This window comes from Salmo salar, chromosome ssa21 (assembly GCF_905237065.1).
Source record: "Salmo salar chromosome ssa21, Ssal_v3.1, whole genome shotgun sequence".
NCBI lineage: Eukaryota > Metazoa > Chordata > Actinopteri > Salmoniformes > Salmonidae > Salmo > Salmo salar.
The window spans coordinates 57188343-57210961 of record NC_059462.1 but is presented as its reverse complement, the minus strand read 5'-3'; the positions used below and the strand labels follow the sequence as shown (position 1 = coordinate 57210961).

At 48.1% G+C, this 22619-nt stretch overlaps 1 protein-coding gene across 1 annotated transcript in view; it reads left to right on the top strand.

Moving 5' to 3' along the window:
* The window catches only part of ube2g2 (ubiquitin-conjugating enzyme E2G 2 (UBC7 homolog, yeast)), a 34497-nt gene extending 33275 nt beyond the window's left edge, over positions 1-1222 (top strand). Inside the window, exon 6 of the mRNA XM_014165761.2 lies at positions 579-1222. Coding sequence (XP_014021236.1) covers positions 579-691 — 113 coding nt within the window. The 3' untranslated portion in view covers positions 692-1222. The remainder of the gene's footprint in view (positions 1-578) is intronic.
* The last annotated feature ends 21397 nt before the right edge of the window (positions 1223-22619 follow it).

The window sequence follows — 22619 nt, the reverse complement described above, 5'->3', positions numbered from 1 at the left end:
TCCTGTAGCCCCCGGTCCCTTCCTGTAGCCCCCGGTCCCTTCCTGTAGCCCCCGGTCCCTTCCTGTAGCCCCCGGTCCCTTCCTGTCGTCCCCGGTCCCTTCCTGTCGTCCCCGGTCCCTTCCTGTCGTCCCCGGTCCCTTCCTGTCGTCCCCGGTCCCTTCCTGTCGCCCCCGGTCCCTTCCTGTCGCCCCCGGTCCCTTCCTGTCGCCCCCGGTCCCTTCCTGTCGCCCCCGGTCCCTTCCTGTCGTCCCCGGTCCCTTCCTGTCGTCCCCGGTCCCTTCCTGTCGCCCCCGGTCCCTTCCTGTCGCCCCCGGTCTCTTCCTGTAGCCCCCGGTCTCTTCCTGTAGCCCCCGGTCTCTTCCTGTCGCCCCCGGTCTCTTCCTGTAGTCTCTCTGCTCCAGACTACAGTCCAAAGCAGTTTTCTCCGCGTACTGTAGCCATCTCAACCTCCAGAACAGACTAATTCACTCAACATAAATTGACATACTTGAAAGCTAATATTGGTGCTGTTGTTTTAATTCGACGTTTTGGTATTTGCCACTCTAAAAGCCGTTCTCTCCTCTACCTTTCCCTCCAGAGCCCAACGATGAGAGTGGAGCGAACGTTGATGCTTCAAAGATGTGGCGCGAGGACAGGGACCAGTTCTACAGCCTGGCCCAACAGATCGTCCGCAAGTCCCTGGGTCTCTAACAACAACGGCGGTCCCAAAATGGCACCCTATTCCCTATAGCGCGTACTACTTTAGACGAGAAAAAAAGTTCAATGAGCCCTGGTTAAAAGTAGTGCACTATAAAGGGAACGGTGTGCCATCTGAAACCAATCTGTAAGGTTCCAACCTACCGCTTCCATTTCACCTCAACATGTCGCCAGGACAGGAAGTTGTCATAACCAGGAAGTTACAGGAGACTACAGTGACAATTAGACTAGCTAGTAAGCATGGGAGACGGCAGATGTCTGATTTGCTCCATCTCTGGCTGTTTCCATGGGTATGATGAACCCCCGCCCCCCAAAAAAAACGAAAAAAAAACATTTGACTCAAATGACCCGTTTTTTGTTCCGTTGTCAGCCTTCTCTCTCTCTCTCTCTCTTTATATTGTTTTCTCCAAAGGAATATGTTTAGCTTGTTACTACCCAGAATACCATTCACTCTGTAATATGGCTACGTAGAGGTGCTGTGACTCATTTCGAATAGTAAATACATAATAAAAGTGTTTGTGAGAACTTTGTCAAATGTTCTGTAATAGAAGATATCTTTTATTAATACTGACTAGACACACGAATGGTTCATCCTGTTTTAAAGTATTCTCCCATGACCATCCTTCTAAAAAAAAAAAATCCTCTCGTCGACTCAACTATTGAAAATTGTCTTGAGGCTAGTTTTGGAGTAATAACATCAATGTGGGGAATAAAGCATTTCGTTTCTGGGGAGGTACGTTTTTGTTTTTTTTTTGGGCCCCCCCCCAAAAAAACACATTGAAGATATTACTATTATACAGACCTCTGTCGTTGTCTGTTTTGAATGTGGTGCGGATAAAGATTATTTAGGCTGTGGCGTCATTTGCTGTGTCTCTCCAAAGGGGGTTGGTAGTCCGTAACCATGACGCGTAGTTACGAAGACTCCGCCTCTCATTTCTGCGCTGTTTATTTCCGTTAGAACGACTGGCAGGAAAATATGGCCGGAGCCTAGGACGATGGATAAATAGAGATATTTCATCAAAAGGTTTGAAAATAAATATGAGGATATTCCTCTGAGAAGAATGAAGGCCTGTTTGTGATGATTATTTAACCAACAACAACTCCCATCAGTAGCAGCAACTCCCATCAGTAGCAGCAACTCCCAACAGCAACAACAACTCCCATCAGTAGCAGCAACTCCCATCAGTAGCAGCAACTCCCAACAGCAACAACAACTCCCATCAGTAGCAGCAACTCCCAACAGCAACAACAACTCCCATCAGTAGCAGCAACTCCCAACAGCAACAACAACTCCCATCAGTAGCAGCAACTCCCAACAGCAACAACAACTCCCATCAGTAGCAGCAACTCCCAACAGCAACAACAACTCCCATCAGTAGCAGCAACTCCCATCAAATCAATTGTATTTGTGACATACACATGGTTAGCAGGTGTTAATGCGAGTGTAGCGAAATGCTTGTGCTTCTAGTTCTGACCATGCAGTAATATCTAACAAGTAATATAACAATTTCACAACAACTACCTTATACACACACAAGTGTAAAGGAATGAATAAGAGTATGTCAACAGCAACAACTCCCATCAACAATAACAACTCCCATCAACAACAACAATCCCATCAACAATAACTCCCATCAACAACAACAACTCCCATCAACAACAACAACTCCCATCAACAATAACTCCCATCAACAACAACTCCCATCAACAATAACAACTCCCATCAACAACAACAACTCCCATCAACAATAACAACTCCCATCAACAATAACTCCCATCAACAACAACAACTCCCATCAACAATAACAACTCCCATCAACAATAACAACTCCCATCAACAACAACAACTCCCATCAACAATAACAACTCCCATCAGTAGCACCAACTCCCATCAGCAACAACTCCCATCAACAACAACAACTCCCATCAACAACAACAAACAGAACCACACAGCATGTGAGAGGCACCGTAGGGCAGGGGGTCTCCAACAGATTGATGGTGAGCTACCAGCCCATTTTACGAGTAGCTCGTCCAACCAATTCTGAAAGTACACGCAATTTTTCACGTTCCACCGCAAACTGTCATAAACAAATCTCACAAGTATCAGACCCCTCAAGCTCCCAGCTACGATCTAACCAACCCCTCAAGCTCCCAGCTACGCTCTAACCAACCCCTCAAGCTCCCAGCTACGATCTAACCAACCCCTCAAGCTCCCAGCTACGATCTAACCAACCCCTCAAGCTCCCAGCTACGATCTAACCAATCCCTCAAGCTCCCAGCTACGATCTAACCAACCCCTCAAGCTCCCAGCTACGATCTAACCAACCCCTCAAGCTCCCAGCTACGATCTAACCAACCCCTCAAGCTCCCAGCTACGATCTAACCAACCCCTCAAGCTCCCAGCTACGATCTAACCAACCCCTCAAGCTCCCAGCTACGATCTAACCAACCCCTCAAGCTCCCAGCTACGCTCTAACCAACCCCTCAAGCTCCCAGCTACGATCTAACCAACCCCTCAAGCTCCCAGCTACTCTCTAACCAACCCCTCAAGCTCCCAGCTACGATCTAACCAACCCCTCAAGCTCCCAGCTACGATCTAACCAACCCCTCAACCTCCCAGCTACGATCTAACCAACCCCTCAAGCTCCCAGCTACGATCTAACCAACCCCTCAAGCTCCCAGCTACGATCTAACCAACCCCTCAAGCTCCCAGCTACTATCTAACCAACCCCTCAAGCTCCCAGCTACGATCTAACCAACCCCTCAAGCTCCCAGCTACGATCTAACCAACCCCTCAACCTCCCAGCTACGATCTAACCAACCCCTCAAGCTCCCAGCTACTATCTAACCAACCCCTCAACCTCCCAGCTACGATCTAACCAACCCCTCAAGCTCCCAGCTACGATCTAACCAACCCCTCAACCTCCCAGCTACGATCTAACCAATCCCTCAAGCTCCCAGCTACGATCTAACCAACCCCTCAAGCTCCCAGCTACTATCTAACCAACCCCTCAAGCTCCCAGCTACGATCTAACCAACCCCTCAAGCTCCCAGCTACGCTCTAACCAACCCCTCAAGCTCCCAGCTACGCTCTAACCAACCCCCTCAACCTCCCAGCTACCCCTGGTTAGACACTATTGGCTTAAAAAGCCAAACCGAACACTATCTGCCAATGAATTTCCACCAGTATTTCCCCTGTCTGTCTTGCGTGCATTTGTCCATCTCTCCGTGTGAAGCTAGTTGATGTCGTAACCGTCTTGTTGGTTGACAGAAATACTTTCCCCAAAAGCCTTCTCAATTAAATGTTAACTGCGAAGTAGGCTTGCCTGTCAGAAGTACGGTGCATTCAGAAACTATTCAGACTCCTTGACCTTTTCCACATTTTGTTACGTTACAGCCTTGTTCTAAAATGGATTCAGTTGTTTTTTTTCCCCCCCTCATCAATCTATACACAATACCCCTCAATGACAAAGTGAAAACAGTTTTTTTTAGAAACGTTTGCTAATTTAATTATAAATAAAAGACAAAAATACCTTATTTACATCAGTATTCAGACCCTTTGCTATGAGATTCGAAATTGAGCTCAGGTGCATCCTGTTTCCATTGATCATCCTTGAGATGTTTCTACAACTTGATTGGAGTCCACCTGTGGTAAATTCAATTGATTGGACATGATTTGGAAAGGCGCACACACCTGTCTATACAAGGTCCCACAGTTGACAGTGCACGTCAGAGCAAAAACCAAGCCATGAGGTCGAAGGAATTGTCCGTAGAGCTCCGAGACAGGATTGTGTCGAGGCACAGATCTGGGGAAGGGTACCAGATGTTTGGAACCACCAAGACTCTTCCTAGAGCTGGACGCCCGGCTAAACCGAGCAATCGGAGGAGAAGGGCCTTGGTCAGGGAGGTGACCAAGAACCCGATGGTCACTGACAGAGCTCCAGAGATCCTCTGTGGAGATGGGAGAACCTTCCAGAAGGACAACCATCTCTGCAGCACTCCACCAATCAGGCCTCTATGGTAGAGTGGCCAGACGGAAGCCACTCCTCAGTAAAGCCACATCTCACTCCTCACTCTTTGGTCTGATTGCCAAGCATCACGTCTGGAGGAAACCTGGCACCATCCCTACGGTGAAGCATGGCTGGTGGCAGCATCATTCTGTGGGGATGTTTTTCAGCGGCAGGGACTGGGAGACTAGTCAGGATCGAGGGAAAGATGAACAGAGCAAAGTACAGAGAGATCCGTGATGAAAACCTGCTACAGAGCACTCAGGACCTCAGACTGGGGTGAAGGTTCACCTTCCAACAGGACAACGACCCTAAGCACACAGCCAAGAACAACGCAGGAGTGGCTTCGGGACAAGTCTCTGAATGTCCTTGAGTGGCCCGGACTTGAACCCGATTTGAACATCTCTGGAGAGACCTGAAAATAGCTCTGCAGTGACACTCCCCATCCAACCTGACAGAGCTTGAGAGGATCTGCAGAGAAGAATGGGAGAAACTCCCCAAATACAGGTGTGCCAAGCTTGAAGCGTCATACCCAAGAAGACTCGAGGCTGGAATCGCTGGCGAAGGTGCTTCAACAAAGTACTGAGTAAAGGGTCTGAATACTTATGTAAATGTAATATTTCCCCTCCAAAATTAAATACATTTGCAAAAATGTCTAAAAACCTGTTTTTGCTTTGTCATTATGGGGTATTGTGTGGAGATTGATGGGGGGGGGACAATGAAATCCATTTTAGAATAAGGCTGTAACGTAACAAAATGTGGAATAAGTTAAGGGGTCTGAATACTTTCCCGAAGGCGCTGTATCTCATCATGAGTAAGTGTATATAATTGATGTGCCATTAAAACGAGCAGCAACGGTACAGATCCATCACGAGATGGATTCCACAAAGCCACTGGACTGACGATTCAGAGAGGTGTCTGAGATCAGGCATTCTAGTTCTATGGGTCCGGGGTTCATGATGGTGGTTAATGAGAGGGTGAACCTGTCTCTGTCATGCTGCAGCAGGGACAGGGCCTGGCCACGGTAATGATGGGCTGCTGAGTCCTGACTCCTCTTACCTCACACGCCTGGCCAGGGACCAGCAACACGGTAATGACTGGGGATGACTCTCCGGCCTCCTCTTACCTCACAGGCCAGCTGCCTCCTCTTACCTCACAGCCCAGCTGCCTCCTCCTACCTCACAGCCCAGCTGGCTCCTGCCTCCTCCTACCTCACAGCCCAGCTGCCTCCTCCTACCTCACAGCCCAGCTGGCTCCTGCCTCCTCCTACCTCACAGCCCAGCTGCCTCCTTCCTCTTACTACCTCACAGCCCAGGCCCAGCTGCCTCCTTCTACCTCACAGCCCAGCTGAATCCTGCCTCCTCCTACCTCACAGCCCAGCTGCCTCCTGCCTCCTCCTACCTCACAGCCCAGGCCCAGCTGCCTCCTGCCTCCTCCTACCTCACAGCCCAGCTGCCTCCTGCCTCCTCCTACCTCACAGCCCAGCTGAATCCTGCCTTCTACTACCTCACAGGCCAGCTGCCTCCTGCCTCCTCCTACCTCACAGCCCAGCTGACTCCTGCCTCCTACTACCTCACAGGCCAGGCCCAGCTGCCTCCTTCTACCTCACAGCCCAGCTGACTCCTGCCTCTCCTGCCTCCTCCTACCTCACAGCCCAGCTGAATCCTGCCTCCTACTACCTCACAGCCCAGCTGCCTCCTGCCTCCTCCTACCTCACAGCCCAGGCCCAGCTGCCTCCTCCTACCTCACAGCCCAGCTGCCTCCTGCCTCCTACTACCTCACAGCCCAGCTGCCTCCTCCTACCTCACAGCCCAGGCCCAGCTGCCTCCTACTACCTCACAGCCCAGCTCCCTATTGCCTCCTACTACCTCACAGCCCAGCTGCCTCCTGCCTCCTACTACCTCACAGGCCAGCTGGCTCCTGCCTCCTCCTACCTCACAGCCCAGCTGCCTCCTGCCTCCCACTACCTCACAGGCCAGCTGCCTCCTGCCTCCTCCTACCTCACAGCCCAGCTGCCTCCTGCCTCCTCCTACCTCACAGCCTAGGGCCAGCTCACTATTGCCTCCTAATATCTCACAGGCCAGTCTCAGCTGGCTCTCTGAGGTAAGAGGAGGCAGGAGGGGCAGCTGAGCCTGTCCTGTGTGACAGGGTAATGACTGGGACTGACTCTTGACTCCGACTCTCCTGCCCAACAAGGCCTGACCCACAGTGACAAGGTAATGGTCTGATTGCAGGGTGTCACTGTGTTTTGCTTCCTTCACACCAGTCTTTACACTTTCATTAGAACGCTGGGCCGGGCAGCACTCCTGCCCAGACTGGCCCTAGAGCCAACAGCCAAGACATGACACCCACAGCATAACTCTGAAACTACCCTATTTGATTCTGGTGCTGACGTCGTGCGAGTTTGGATGGTTTAATCGTAGAACCGGATGGGCATAGACAGAACCAAATGTATTAAGAGTTGGGCCACGTTTTAGAACGGCGACCATGCTAATGGCTTTTTGGACATTCCATTTCTTCAATCATGACGATCATTTGGAATTCTGTACATGTCATTGTTTAAAATTCAGAAAATGATGTGGACTGCTATTGAAATATTGTCCAATGGGGCTCTAACATGGCTGCCAGGGAATGTAGTGTCATTGTTAAATGGGGCTCTAACATGGCTGCCAGGGAATGTAGTGGCATTGTTAAATGGGGCTCTAACATGGCTGCCAGGGAATGTAGTGGCATTTTTAAATGGGGCTCTAACGTGGCTGCCAGGGAATGTAGTGGCATTGTTAAAGGGGGCTCTAACATGGCTGCCAGGGAATGTAGTGGCATTGTTAAATGGGGCTCTAACATGGCTGCCAGGGAATGTAGTGGCATTGTTAAATGGGGCTCTAACATGGCTGCCAGGGAATGTAGTGGCATTGTTAAATGGGGCTCTAACATGGCTGCCAGGGAATGTAGTGGCATTGTTAAATGGGGCTCTAACATGGCTGCCAGGGAATGTAGTGGCATTTTTAAATGGGGCTCTAACGTGGCTGCCAGGGAATGTAGTGGCATTGTTAAAGGGGGCTCTAACATGGCTGCCAGGGAATGTAGTGGCATTGTTAAATGGGGCTCTAACATGGCTGCCAGGGAATGTAGTGGCATTGTTAAATGGGGCTCTAACATGGCTGCCAGGGAATGTAGTGGCATTGTTAAATGGGGCTCTAACATGGCTGCCAGGGAATGTAGTGGCATTGTTAAATGGGGCTCTAACATGGCTGCCAGGGAATGTAGTGTCATTGTTAAATGGGGCTCTAACATGGCTGCCAGGGAATGTAGTGTCATTGTTAAATGGGGCTCTAACGTGGCTGCCAGGGAATGTAGTGTCATTGTTAAATGAGGCTCTAACATGGCTGCCAGGGAATGTAGTGGCATTGTTAAATGGGGCTCTAACATGGCTGCCAGGGAATGTAGTGGCATTGTTAAATGGGGCTCTAACATGGCTGCCAGGGAATGTAGTGGCATTGTTAAATGGGGCTCTAACATGGCTGCCAGGGAATGTAGTGGCATTGTTAAATGGGGCTCTAACATGGCTGCCAGGGAATGTAGTGTCATTGTTAAATGGGGCTCTAACGTGGCTGCCAGGGAATGTAGTGGCATTGTTAAATGGGGCTCTAACGTGGCTGCCAGGGAATGTAGTGGCATTGTTAAATGGGGCCCTAACATGGCTGCCAGGGAATGTAGTGGCATTGTTAAATGGGGCTCTAACATGGCTGCCAGGGAATGTAGTGGCATTTTTAAATGGGGCTCTAACATGGCTGCCAGGGAATGTAGTGGCATTGTTAAATGGGGCTCTAACATGGCTGCCAGGGAATGTAGTGTCATTGTTAAATGGGGCTCTAACGTGGCTTCCAGGGAATGTAGTGTCATTGTTAAATGGGGCTCTAACGTGGCTGCCAGGGAATGTAGTGGCATTGTTAAATGGGGCTCTAACATGGCTGCCAGGGAATGTAGTGTCATTGTTAAATGGGGCTCTAACATGGCTGCCAGGGAATGTAGTGGCATTGTTAAATGTGGCTCTAACATGGCTGCCAGGGAATGTAGTGGCATTTTTAAATGGGGCTCTAACATGGCTGCCAGGGAATGTAGTGGCATTGTTAAATGGGGCTCTAACATGGCTGCCAGGGAATGTAGTGTCATTGTTAAATGGGGCTCTAACATGGCTGCCAGGGAATGTAGTGGCATTGTTAAATGGGGCTCTAACATGGCTGCCAGGGAATGTAGTGGCATTGTTAAATGGGGCTCTAACATGGCTGCCAGGGAATGTAGTGGCATTGTTAAATGGGGCTCTAACATGGCTGCCAGGGAATGTAGTGGCATTTTTAAATGGGGCTCTAACATGGCTGCCAGGGAATGTAGTGGCATTGTTAAATGGGGCTCTAACATGGCTGCCAGGGAATGTAGTGTCATTGTTAAATGGGGCTCTAACATGGCTGCCAGGGAATGTAGTGGCATTGTTAAATGGGGCTCTAACATGGCTGCCAGGGAATGTAGTGTCATTGTTAAATGGGGCTCTAACGTGGCTGCCAGGGAATGTAGTGGCATTGTTAAATGGGGCTCTAACATGGCTGCCAGGGAATGTAGTGGCATTGTTAAATGGGGCTCTAACGTGGCTTCCAGGGAATGTAGTGGCATTGTTAAATGGGGCTCTAACGTGGCTGCCAGGGAATGTAGTGTCATTGTTAAATGCATCATAATACAGAAACCTCTATGTCCAAGCTGTAAATATATGGCTCTGGTTGGTCATGGGTAGGGTCCAGAGGTTTTCCTCACAACCTGGAAGTTTGGAGGGAGGGAGGGAGGGAGGGAGGGAGGGAGGGAGGGAGGGAGGGAGGGAGGGAGAGACACAGATCACATTTGTTTCTGGCTTCCCAGATTTAAAAGTCAAACGTGTTAAAATGATTTAGCTCCTGTATTGTTAACCTGCTGGCTGGGTGATTGAGGGCCGATGAGACCATATATCTTGTGGTTGTTGTGCTCGGCAGGGACAAAGCCATGCTTCTCTCCTCTCTTTCACCCTAGTCTATCCCCAATATAGGGCTCTGGTTAAAAGTAGTGCACTATATAGGGCTCTGGTCAAAAGTAGTGCACTATACAGGACCCATAGGGCTCTGGTCAAAAGTAGTGCACTATATAGGACCCATAGGGCTCTGGTCAAAAGTAGTGCACTATATAGGGCTCTGGTCAAAAGTAGTGCATTACATAATGTGCCATTTTGGATGTAATCTGTTCAGTTGATGGACAGGCCATTCTTATCTCTCCCTCTCATCTTCACGCCAAAGCCTGGGGCGCCTCTTGTCTATCTGGCAGGGAAACACTGTAGCAAGCTACTGCTATACCCTATCTAGCACTCACATTAAAAGGATGAAGGATGCCACGATCTCTTTATCTCCATCAGCCAAACGAAAACAGAGATGAAAGGGTTGATGTGACTGTCCAACCCACGCAGTACAGAAGCACCAGACAGATAGGCTGGATGGATGGTACACACAGAGCTTTTTAATGTTGCCATTATGAAGAATAATACTCTTCATTCAGAGACCGTAAAAAAAGGAATAGTCAGGTTTTTTTGTTGTTGTTGAAAAAGCAGTCATGGAAATGGCATAGCCAAGTGGCATAACCTCTAAGTGGAGGGACGGTGTCCGTTCACCATCAGGTGAGGGAACTCTTACTAATGGGGATCCATAATAAACCCCAAGAAGAGTAGCTGCTGCATTGGCAGGAACTAATGGGGATCCATAATAAACCCCAGGAAGAGTAGCTGCTGCATTGGCAGGAACTAATGGGGATCCATAATAAACCCCAGGAAGAGTAGCTGCTGCCTTGGCAGGAACTAATGGGGATCCATAATAAACCCCAGGAAGAGTAGCTGCTGCATTGGCAGGAACTAATGGGGATCCATAATAAACCCCAGGAAGAGTAGCTGCTGCCTTGGCAGGAACTAATGGGGATCCATAATAAACCCCAGGAAGAGTAGCTGCTGCCTTGGCAGGAACTAATGGGGATCCATAATAAACCCCAGGAAGAGTAGCTGCTGCCTTGGCAGGTACTAATGGGGATCCATAATAAACCCCAGGAAGAGTAGCTGCTGCCTTGACAGGAACTAATGGGGATCCATAATAAACCCCAGGAAGAGTAGCTGCTGCCTTGACAGGAACTAATGGGGATCCATAATAAACCCCAAGAATAGTAGCTGCTGCATTGGCAGGAACTAATGGGGATCCATAATAAACCCCAGGAAGAGTAGCCGCTGCCTTGGCAGGAACTAAAGGGGATCCATAATAAACCCCAGGAAGAGTAGCCGCTGCCTTGACAGGAACTAATGGGGATCCATAATAAACCCCAGGAAGAGTAGCTGCTGCCTTGGCAGGAACTAATGGGGATCCATAATAAACCCCAGGAAGAGTAGCTGCTGCCTTGACAGGAACTAATGGGGATCCATAATAAACCCCAGGAAGAGTAGCTGCTGCCTTGGCAGGAACTAATGGGGATCCATAATAAACCCCAGGAAGAGTAGCCGCTGCCTTGGCAACAGGAACTAATGGGGATCAATAATAAACCCCGCGAAGAGTAGCTGCTGCCTTGGCAGGAACTAATGGGGATCCATAATAAACCCCAGGAAGAGTAGCTGCTGCCTTGGCAGGAACTAATGGGGATCCATAATAAACCCCAAGAAGAGTAGCTGCTGCATTGGCAGGAACTAATGGGGATCCATAATAAACCCCAGGAAGAGTAGCCGCTGCCTTGGCAGGAACTAATGGGGATCCATAATAAACCCCAGGAAGAGTAGCCGCTGCCTTGGCAGGAACTAATGGGGATCCATAATAAACCCCAGGAAGAGTAGCCGCTGCCTTGGCAGGAACTAATGGGGATCCATAATAAACCCAAGGAAGAGTAGCTGCTGCCTTGGCAGGAACTAATGGGGATCCATAATAAACCCCAGGAAGAGTAGCTGCTGCCTTGGCAGGAACTAATGTGGATCCATAATAAACCCCAGGAAGAGTAGCTGCTGCTTTGGCAGGAACTAATGGGGATCCATAATAATCCCCAGGAAGAGTAGCTGCTGCCTTGGCAGGAACTAATGGGGATCCATAATAAACCCCAGGAAGAGTAGCTGCTGCCTTGGCAGGAACTAATGGGGATCCATAATAAACCCCAGAAAGAGTAGCTGCTGCATTGGCAGGAACTAATGGGGATCCATAATAAACCCCAGGAAGAGTAGCTGCTCCCTTGGCAGGAACTAATGGGGATCCATAATAAACCCCAGGAAGAGTAGCTGCTGCCTTGGCAGGAACTAATGGGGATCCATAATAAACCCCAGGAAGAGTAGCTGCTGCCTTGGCAGGAACTAATGGGGATCCATAATAAACCCCAAGAAGAGTAGCTGCTGCATTGGCAGGAACTAATGGGGATCCATAATAAACCCCAGGAAGAGTAGCCGCTGCCTTGGCAGGAACTAATGGGGATCCATAATAAACCCCAGGAAGAGTAGCCGCTGCCTTGGCAGGAACTAATGGGGATCCATAATAAACCCCAGGAAGAGTAGCTGCTGCCTCTGTAGGAACTAATGGGGATCCATAATAAACCCCAGGAAGAGTAGCTGCTGCCTTGGCAGGAACTAATGGGGATCCATAATAAACCCCAGGAAGAGTAGCTGCTGCCTTGACAGGAACTAATGGGGATCCATAATAAACCCCAGGAAGAGTAGCTGCTGCCTTGACAGGAACTAATGGGGATCCATAATAAACCCCAGGAAGAGTAGCTGCTGCTTAGGTAGGAACTAATGTGGATCCATAATAAACCCGAGGAAGAGTAGCCGCTGCCTTGGCAGGAACTAATGGGGATCCATAATAAACCCCAGGAAGAGTAGCCGCTGCTTTGGCAGGAACTAATGGGGATCCATAATAAACCCCAGGAAGAGTAGCCGCTGCCTTGGCAGGAACTAATGGGGATCCATAATAAACCCCAGGAAGAGTATCCGCTGCCTTGGCAGGAACTAATGGGGATCCATAATAAACCCCAGGAAGAGTAGCCGCTGCCTTGGCAGGAACTAATGGGGATCCATAATAAACCCCAGGAAGAGTAGCCGCTGCGTTGGCAGGAACTAATGGGGATCCATAATAAACCCCAGGAAGAGTAGCCGCTGCCTTGGCAGGAACTAATGGGGATCCATAATAAACCCCAGGAAGAGTAGCTGCTGCCTTGGCAGGAACTAATGGGGATCCATAATAAACCCCAGGAAGAGTAGCCGCTGCCTTGGCAGGAACTAATGGGGATCCATAATAAACCCCAGGAATAGTAGCCGCTGCCTTGGCAGGAACTAATGGGGATCCATAATAAACCCCAGGAAGAGTAGCCGCTGCCTTGGCAGGAACTAATGGGGATCCATAATAAACCCCAGGAAGAGTAGCCGCTGCCTTGGCAGGAACTAATGGGGATCCATAATAAACCCCAGAAAGAGTTGCTGCTGCATTGGCAGGAACTAATGGGGATCCATAATAAACCCCAGGAAGAGTAGCTGCTGCCTTGGCAGGAACTAATGGGGATCCATAATAAACCCCAGGAAGAGTAGCTGCTGCCTTGGCAGGAACAAATTGGGATCCATAATAAACCCCAGGAAGAGTAGCTGCTGCCTTGACAGGAACTAATGTGGATCCATAATAAACCCCAGGAAGAGTAGCTGCTGCTTTGGCAGGAACTAATGGGGATCCATAATAAACCCCAGGAAAAGGAGCTGCTGCCTTGGCAGGAACTAATGGGGATCCATAATAAACCCCAGGAAGAGTAGCTGCTGCCTTGGCAGGAACTAATGGGGATCCATAATAAACCCCAGGAAGAGTAACTGCTGCCTTGGCAGGAACTAATGGGGATCCATAATAAACCCCAGGAAGAGTAGCCGCTGCCTTGGCAGGAACTAATGGGGATCCATAATAAACCCCAGGAAGAGTAGCCGCTGCCTTGGCAGGAACTAATGGGGATCCATAATAAACCCCAGGAAGAGTAGCCGCTGCCTTGGCAGGAACTAATGGGGATCCATAATAAACCCCAGGAAGAGTAGCCGCTGCCTTGGCAGGAACAAATGGGGATCCATAATAAACCCCAGGAAGAGTAGCCGCTGCCTTGGCAGGAACTAATGGGGATCTATAATAAACCCCAGGAAGAGTAGCCGCTGCCTTGGCAGGAACTAATGGGGATCCATAATAAACCCCAGGAAGAGTAGCCGCTGCCTTGGCAGGAACTAATGGGGATCCATAATAAACCCCAGGAAGAGAAGCCGCTGCCTTGGCAGGAACTAATGGGGATCCATAATAAACCCCAGGAAGAGAAGCCGCTGCCTTGGCAGGAACTAATGGGGATCCATAATAAACCCCAGGAAGAGTAGCAGCTGCCTTGGCAGGAACTAATGGGGATCCATAATAAACCCCAGGAAGAGTAGCTGCTGCCTTGGCAGGAACTAATTGGGATCCATAATAAACCCCAGAAAGAGTTGCTGCTGCATTGGCAGGAACTAATAGGGATCCATAATAAACCCCAGGAAGAGTAGCTGCTGACTTGGCAGGAACTAATGGGGATCCATAATAAACCCCAGGAAGAGTAGCTGCTGCCTTGGCAGGAACTAATGGGGATCCATAATAAACCCCAGAAAGAGTTGCTGCTGCCTTGGCAGGAACTAATGGGGATCCATAATAAACCCCAGGAAGAGTAGCTGCTGCCTTGGCAGGAACTAATGGGGATCCATAATAAACCCCAGGAAGAGTAGCTGCTGCCTTGACAGGAACAAATTGGGATCCATAATAAACCCCAGGAAGAGTAGCTGCTGCCTTGACAGGAACTAATGTGGATCCATAATAAACCCCAGGAAGAGTAGCTGCTGCTTTGGCAGGAACTAATGGGGATCCATAATAAACCCCAGGAAAAGGAGCTGCTGCCTTGGCAGGAACTAATGGGGATCCATAATAAACCCCAGGAAGAGTAGCTGCTGCCTTGGCAGGAACTAATGGGGATCCATAATAAACCCCAGGAAGAGTAGCCGCTGCCTTGGCAGGAACTAATGGGGATCCATAATAAACCCCAGGAAGAGTACCCGCTGCCTTGGCAGGAACTAATGGGGATCCATAATAAACCCCAGGAAGGGTAGCCGCTGCCTTGGCAGGAACTAATAGGGATCCATAATAAACCACAGGAAGAGTAGCCGCTGCCTTGGCAGGAACTAACGGGGATCCATAATAAACCCCAGGAAGAGTAGCCGCTGCCTTGACAGGAACTAATGGGGATCCATAATAAACCCCAGGAAGAGTAGCCGCTGCCTTGGCAGGAACAAATGGGGATCCATAATAAACCCCAGGAAGAGTAGCCGCTGCCTTGGCAGGAACTAATGGGGATCTATAATAAACCCCAGGAAGAGTAGCCGCTGCCTTGGCAGGAACTAATGGGGATCCATAATAAACCCCAGGAAGAGTAGCCGCTGCCTTGGCAGGAACTAATGGGGATCCATAATAAACCCCAGGAAGAGAAGCCGCTGCCTTGGCAGGAACTAATGGGGATCCATAATAAACCCCAGGAAGAGAAGCCGCTGCCTTGGCAGGAACTAATGGGGATCCATAATAAACCCCAGGAAGAGTAGCCGCTGCCTTGGCAGGAACTAATGGGGATCCATAATAAACCCCAGGAAGAGTAGCCGCTGCCTTGGCAGGAACTAATGGGGATCCATAATAAACCCCAGAAAGAGTTGCTGCTGCATTGGCAGGAACTAATAGGGATCCATAATAAACCCCAGGAAGAGTAGCTGCTGCCTTGGCAGGAACTAATGGGGATCCATAATAAACCCCAGAAAGAGTTGCTGCTGCATTGGCAGGAACTAATAGGGATCCATAATAAACCCCAGGAAGAGTAGCTGCTGCCTTGGCAGGAACTAATGGGGATCCATAATAAACCCCAGGAAGAGTAGCTGCTGCCTTGGCAGGAACTAATGGGGATCCATAATAAACCCCAGAAAGAGTTGCTGCTGCCTTGGCAGGAACTAATGGGGATCCATAATAAACCCCAGGAAGAGTAGCTGCTGCCTTGGCAGGAACTAATGGGGATCCATAATAAACCCCAGGAAGAGTAGCTGCTGCCTTGACAGGAACTAATGGGGATCCTTAATAAATACAAATACACTTACATAAAGGGTTCTTCTGCAGTCCCCATAGGAGAACCCTTTTTGGATCCAGGTAGAACCCTTCTAGGTTCTAGGTAGAACCTTCTGTGAAAAGTATTCTACATGGAACTCAAAAGGGTTCTACCTGGAACAAAAAAGGGGTTTCCTATGGGGACAGCTGTACTCTATGTTGGGTTCTAAGAGTGTTGCAGTGAAGTTAATTGTGGTGCAGTGAAGTTAGTGTGATGCAGTGAAGTTAGTGTGGTGCAGTGAAGTTAGTGTGGTGCAGTGAAGTTAGTGTGGTGCAGTGAAGTTAGTGTGATGCAGTGAAGTTAGTGTGGTGAAGTTAGTGTGGTGCTGTGAAGTTAGTGCGGTGCAGTGAAGTTAGTACGATGCAGTGGATTTAGTGCGGTGCAGTAAAGTTGGTATAGTGCAGTGAAGTAAGTATAGTGCAGTGAAGTTAGTTTGGTGAAGTTAGTGCGGTGCAGTGAAGTTAGTATGGTGCAGTGAAGTTAGTATGGTGCAGTGAAGTAGTGTGGTGCAGTGAAGTTAGTATGGTGCAGTGAAGTTAGTATGGTGCAGTGGAGTTAGTGCGGTGCAGTGGAGTTAGTGCAGTGCAGTTGGTATGGTGCAGTTAGTGTGGTGCAGTGAACTTAGTATGGTGAACTTAGTGCGGTGCAGTGAAGTTAGTATGGTGCAGTGGAGATAGTGTGGTTCAGTGGAGTTAGTGCGGTGCAGTGAAGTTGGCGTGGTGCAGTGAAGTTGGCGCGGTGCAGTGAAGTTGGCGCGGTGCAGTGAAGTTGGCGCGGGGCAGTAAAATTCGTGCGATGCAGTGAAGTTGGTTCGGTGAAGTTAGTGTGGTGCAGTGAAGTTAATGCGGTGCAGTGAAGTTAGTATGGTGAAGTTAGTGCGGTGCAGTGAAGTTAATGCGGTGCAGTGAAGTTAGTTTGGTAAAGTTAGTATGGTGCAGTGAAGTTGGTGCGGTGCAGTGAAGTTAGTATGGTAAAGTTAGTATGGTGCAGTAAAGTTAGTATGGTGAAGTTAGTGTGATGCAATGAAGTTAGTGTGATGCAGTGAAGTTAGTGTGGTGCAGTGAAGTTAGTATGGTGAAGTTAGTATGGTGCAGTGAAGTTAGCATGGTGAAGTTAGTGTGGTGCAATGAAGTTAGTGTGGTGCAATGAAGTTAGTGTGATGCAGTGAAGTTAGTGTGGTGAAGTTAGTATGGTGAAGTTAGTGCAGTGCAGTGAAGTTAGTGTGGTGCAATGAAGTTAGTATGGTGCAGTGAAGTAAGTATGGTGCACTGAAGTTTGTATGGTGAAGTTAGTGCGGTGCAGTGAAGTTAGTATGGTGCAGTGAAGTTAGTATGGTGCAGTGGAGTTAGTGCAGTGCAGTTGGTATGGTGCAGTTAGTGCGGTGCAGTGAAGTTAGTATGGTGAAGTTAGTGCGGTGCAGTGAAGTTAGTGTGGTGCAGTGAAGTTGGCGCGGTGCAGTGAAGTTGGCGCGGTGCAGTGAAGTTGGCGTGGTGCAGTGAAGTTGGCGTGGTGCAGTGAAATTGGTGCGGTGCAGTGAAGTTGGTGCGGTGAAGTTAGTGCGGTGCAGTGAAGTTAGTATGGTGCAGTGGAATGAAGTTGGTATGGTGCAGTTAGTGTGTTGCAGTGAAGTTAGTATGATGAAGTTAGTATGGTGCAGTGAAGTTAGTGCAGTGAAGTTGGTATGGTGCAGTTAGTGCAGTGCAGTGAAGTTAGTATGGTGAAGTTAGTGCGGTGCAGTGAAGTTAATGCGGTGCAATGAAGATAGTTTGGTAAAGTTAGTATGGTGCAGTGAAGTTGGTGCTGTGCAGTGAAGTTAGTATGGTGAAGTTAGTGCAGTGCAATGAAGTTAGTGTGGTGCAATGAAGTTAGTGTGATGCAGTGAAGTTAGTGTGGTGCAGTGAAGTTAGTGTGGTGCAGTGAAGTTAGTATGGTGAAGTTAGTGCAGTGCAGTGAAGTTAGTGTGGTGCAGTGAAGTTAGTATGGTGCAGTGAAGTAAGTATGGTGCACTGAAGTTTGTATGGTGGAGTTAGTGCGGTGCAGTGAAGTTAGTATGGTGCAGTGAAGTTAGTATGGTGCAGTGGAGTTAGTGCAGTGCAGTTGGTATGGTGCAGTTAGTGTGGTGCAGTGAAGTTAGCATGGTGAAGTTAGTGCGGTGCAGTGAAGTTAGTATGGTTCAGTGTAGATAGTGTGGTTCAGTGGAGTTAGTGCGGTGCAGTGAAGTTGGCGCGGTGCAGTGAAGTTGGCGCGGTGCAGTGAAGTTGGCGCGGTGCAGTGAAGTTGGGGCAGTGAAGTTGGTGCAGTGAAGTTGGCGCTTTGCAGTGAAGTTGGTGCGGTGCAGTGAAATTGGTGTGGTGCAGTGAAGTTAGTATGGTGCAGTGGAATGAAGTTGGTATGGTGCAGTTAGTGTGTTGCAGTGAAGTTAGTATGATGAAGTTAGTATGGTGCAGTGAAGTTAGTGCAGTGAAGTTGGTATGGTGCAGTTAGTGCGGTGCAGTGAAGTTAGTATGGTGAAGTTAGTGCGGTGCAGTGAAGTTAATGCGGTGCAGTGAAGTTAGTTTGGTAAAGTTAGTATGGTGCAGTGAAGTTAGTATGGTGAAGTGGAGTTAGTGTGGTGCAATGGAGTTAGTGCGGTGGAGTTGGTATGGTGCAGTGGAGTTGGTATGGTGCAGTGGAGTTGGTATGGTGCAGTGGAGTTAGTATGGTGCAGTGAATTTGGTATGGTGCAGTGAATTTGGTATGGTGCAGTGAATTTGGTATGGTGCAGTGAAGTTGGTGTGGTGCAGTGAAGTTGGTATGGTGCAGTGAAGTTGGTATGGTGCAGTGGAGTTAGTGTGATGCAGTGGAGTTAGTGTGATGCAGTGAAGTTGGTATGGTGCAGTGAGTTAGTGTGATGCAGTGAAGTAAGTATGGTAAAGTTAGTATGGTGCAGTGAAGTTAGTTTGATGCAGTGAAGTAAGTATGGTAAAGTTAGTATGGTGCAGTGAAGTTAGTGTGATGCAGTGAAGTTAGTGTGATGCAGTGGAGTTAGTGCGGCGCAGTGGAGTTAGTGTTTGATGGTTTATTGTCCTGTCCTAACATGTCTGGATGTTTCCTCGTGTTCCTGGTACTGAAACACTAACAGCAGTTCTAAGGCATCATGGGATACAAATTGTACTAACCCCAAACACACTCTATTAGAAAACATTGCTGAGTGAAGCTCTGTAACACATCTGTATCTCTGTGACCTATCGTTGTTTCCCTCTTTAAGAAAGACGTTTGGAGACTTTCCACATCTACCACCTGTCTCCTCACTTCCTGTCCTCTTTTCAGATTCATATCCTGTAATTACAACTCTGTCACATCTTTCCCCGGAACAACTAAGAAACAGCAATATCATTAAAGTGCATCCTCAAAACGGCACCCTATTCCCTATTTAGTGCACTCCTTTTGACCCGAGCCCTATGGCACCCTATTCCCTATTTAGTGCACTCCTTTTGACCCGAGCCCTATGGCACCCTATTCCCTATTTAGTGCACTCCTTTTGACCCGAGCCCTATGGCACCCTATTCCCTATTTAGTGCACTCCTTTTGACCCGAGCCCTATGGCACCCTATTCCCTATTTAGTGCACTCCTTTTGACCAGTGCCCTATGGCACCCTATTCCCTATTTAGTGCACTCCTTTTGACCAGAGCCCTATGGCACCCTATTCCCTATTTAGTGCACTCCTTTTGACCCGAGTCCTATGGCACCCTATTCCCTATTTAGTGCACTCCTTTTGACCCGAGCCCTATGGCACCCTATTCCCTATTTAGTGCACTCCTTTTGACCCGAGCCCTATGGCACCCTATTCCCTATTTAGTGCACTCCTTTTGACCCGAGCCCTATGGCACCCTATTCCCTATTTAGTGCACTCCTTTTGACCAGTGCCCTATGGCACCCTATTCCCTATTTAGTGCACTCCTTTTGACCCGAGCCCTATGGCACCCTATTCCCTATTTAGTGCACTCCTTTTGACCAGAGCGCTATGGCACCCTATTCCCTATTTAGTGCACTCCTTTTGACCAGTGCCCTATGGCACCCTATTCCCTATTTAGTGCACTCCTTTTGACCAGAGCCCTATGGCACCCTATTCCCTATTTAGTGCACTCCTTTTGACCCGAGCCCTATGGCACCCTATTCCCTATTTAGTGCACTCCTTTTGACCCGAGCCCTATGGCACCCTATTCCCTATTTAGTGCACTCCTTTTGACCCGAGCCCTATGGCACCCTATTCCCTATTTAGTGCACTCCTTTTGACCCGAGCCCTATGGCACCCTATTCCCTATTTAGTGCACTCCTTTTGACCAGTGCCCTATGGCACCCTATTCCCTATTTAGTGCACTCCTTTTGACCCGAGCCCTATGGCACCCTATTCCCTATTTAGTGCACTCCTTTTGACCAGAGCCCTATGGCACCCTATTCCCTATTTAGTGCACTCCCTATCACCAGTGCCCGATGGCCACTACCTCCTACCTCTGCTGTAACTCTATTACCCCTTGCTCAGCTCAACAACATTTATTTCAGATGGATTTCTGTTTTTATTTGACAATATGACTGGGGCCTGGGGAAGTCGTCCTTCATGATTGGTTTATTATTAATAAAGCCCAGGATATTATTATTATAGCGTCTCTAAAAAAAAGGATCCCACCCCCTTAGAGTCAATTGGAGCACCTCTGCGTCACATGGTGACATCATTTTGAATATTGAATAGCTCCCCGTGAGTTTATACCAGAAACTTACCGTTTCTGTGCTAGAGACTTACCGTTTCTGTACTAGAGACTTACCGTTTCTGTACTAGACTTACCGTTTCTGTGCTAGAGACTTACCGTTTCTGTACTAGAGACTTACAGTTTCTGTACTAGAGACTTACCGTTTCTGTACTAGACTTACCGTTTCTGTACTAGACTTACCGTTTCTGTACTAGACTTACCGTTTCTGTACTAGACTTACCGTTTCTGTGCTAGAGACTTACCGTTTCTGTGCTAGAGACTTACCGTTTCTGTACTAGAGACTTACCGTTTCTGTACTAGACTTACCGTTTCTGTACTAGAGACTTACCGTTTCTGTACTAGACTTACCGTTTCTGTACTAGAGACTTACCGTTTCTGTACTAGACTTACCGTTTCTGTACTAGACTTACCGTTTCTGTATTAGAGACTTACCGTTTCTGTACTAGAGACTTACCGTTTCTGTGCTAGAGACTTACCGTTTCTGTGCTAGAGACTTACCGTTTCTGTACTAGAGACTTACCGTTTCTGTGCTAGAGACTTACCGTTTTTGTACTAGAGACTTACCGTTTCTGTACGAGACTTACCGTTTCTGTACTAGAGACTTACCGTTTCTGTACTAGAGACTTACCGTTTCTGTACTAGAGACTTACCGTTTCTGTGCTAGAGACTTATCGTTGCTGTACTAGAGACTTACCGTTTTTGTGCTAGAGACTTACCGTTTCTGTACTAGACTTACCGTTTCTGTACTAGACTTACCGTTTCTGTACTAGACTTACCGTTTCTGTACTAGACACCGCTGTACTAGAGACTACCGTTTCTGTACTAGAGACTTACCGTTTCTGTACTAGACTTACCGTTTCTGTACTAGAACTTACCGTTTCTGTACTAGAGACTTACCGTTTCTGTACTAGACTTACCGTTTCTGTACTAGACTTACCGTTTCTGTACTAGAGACTTACCGTTTCTGTACTAGACTTACCGTTTCTGTACTAGACTTACCGTTTCTGTACTAGACTTACCGTTTCTGTATTAGAGGCTTACCGTTTCTGTACTAGACTTACCGTTTCTGTACTAGAGACTTACCGTTTCTGTACTAGACTTACCGTTTCTGTACTAGACTTACCGTTTCTGTACTAGACTTACCGTTTCTGTACTAGAGACTTACCGTTTCTGAATCATCATCACGAAATTGTCTATAAAACCTGAACTGTTTGAGCTAGAAATGAATAAATTACCAACATCGAAAGATAAGACTCTCACAAACAGGACAGTGTCGTTTGGCTCTAGGACATCCACAAGTTTTACGTTAGTCATCTGGAATTCTCTGTCGCGCAAGTCCTAATTTCCAGGAAGGTCTTCTCACAAAACCAACTGTCCAGACCAAACCGTTGGAGCTACGAACTGATATGTCGCCCATATTCGAAGGCGGGGGAGACTCACGAAAGTGTCTGTTGTCTTTGTTCTTCAGCACACAAGCTCCAGTGGAGTCATCTGAAGGTAACCCGGTAACCTGGCTATAAAAATGGCACAAAGTGCATAGGGGGTGAAAAAGGCCTTTAATTACATGAGTTTTCTTATATCAGACACTACAAAACCGTCTTCCTTACGAGTCATTTTTTTTACTGTTTTGCCACGTACAAATGTGTTATTCAATTTGTTTCTATGGGGTAAATTATCCATTTAAATCAAATGACTAAAATATACATTTTATGACCATCTTAAAACTACTCCATATGTTAGCTAAGTAAATATTGTGATCTAAGGGCTTAAAGGTTTTTTTTAACAAAACAGAGGGATTAATGGTGTGATTGTCTCCTCCTCTGACCCAGAGTGGTGTTAATGGTGTGATTATATCTCCTCTGACCCAGAGTGGTGTTAATGGTGTGATTATCTCTCCTCTGACCCAGAGTGGTGTTAATGGTGTGATTATATCTCCTCTGACCCAGAGTGGTGTTAATGGT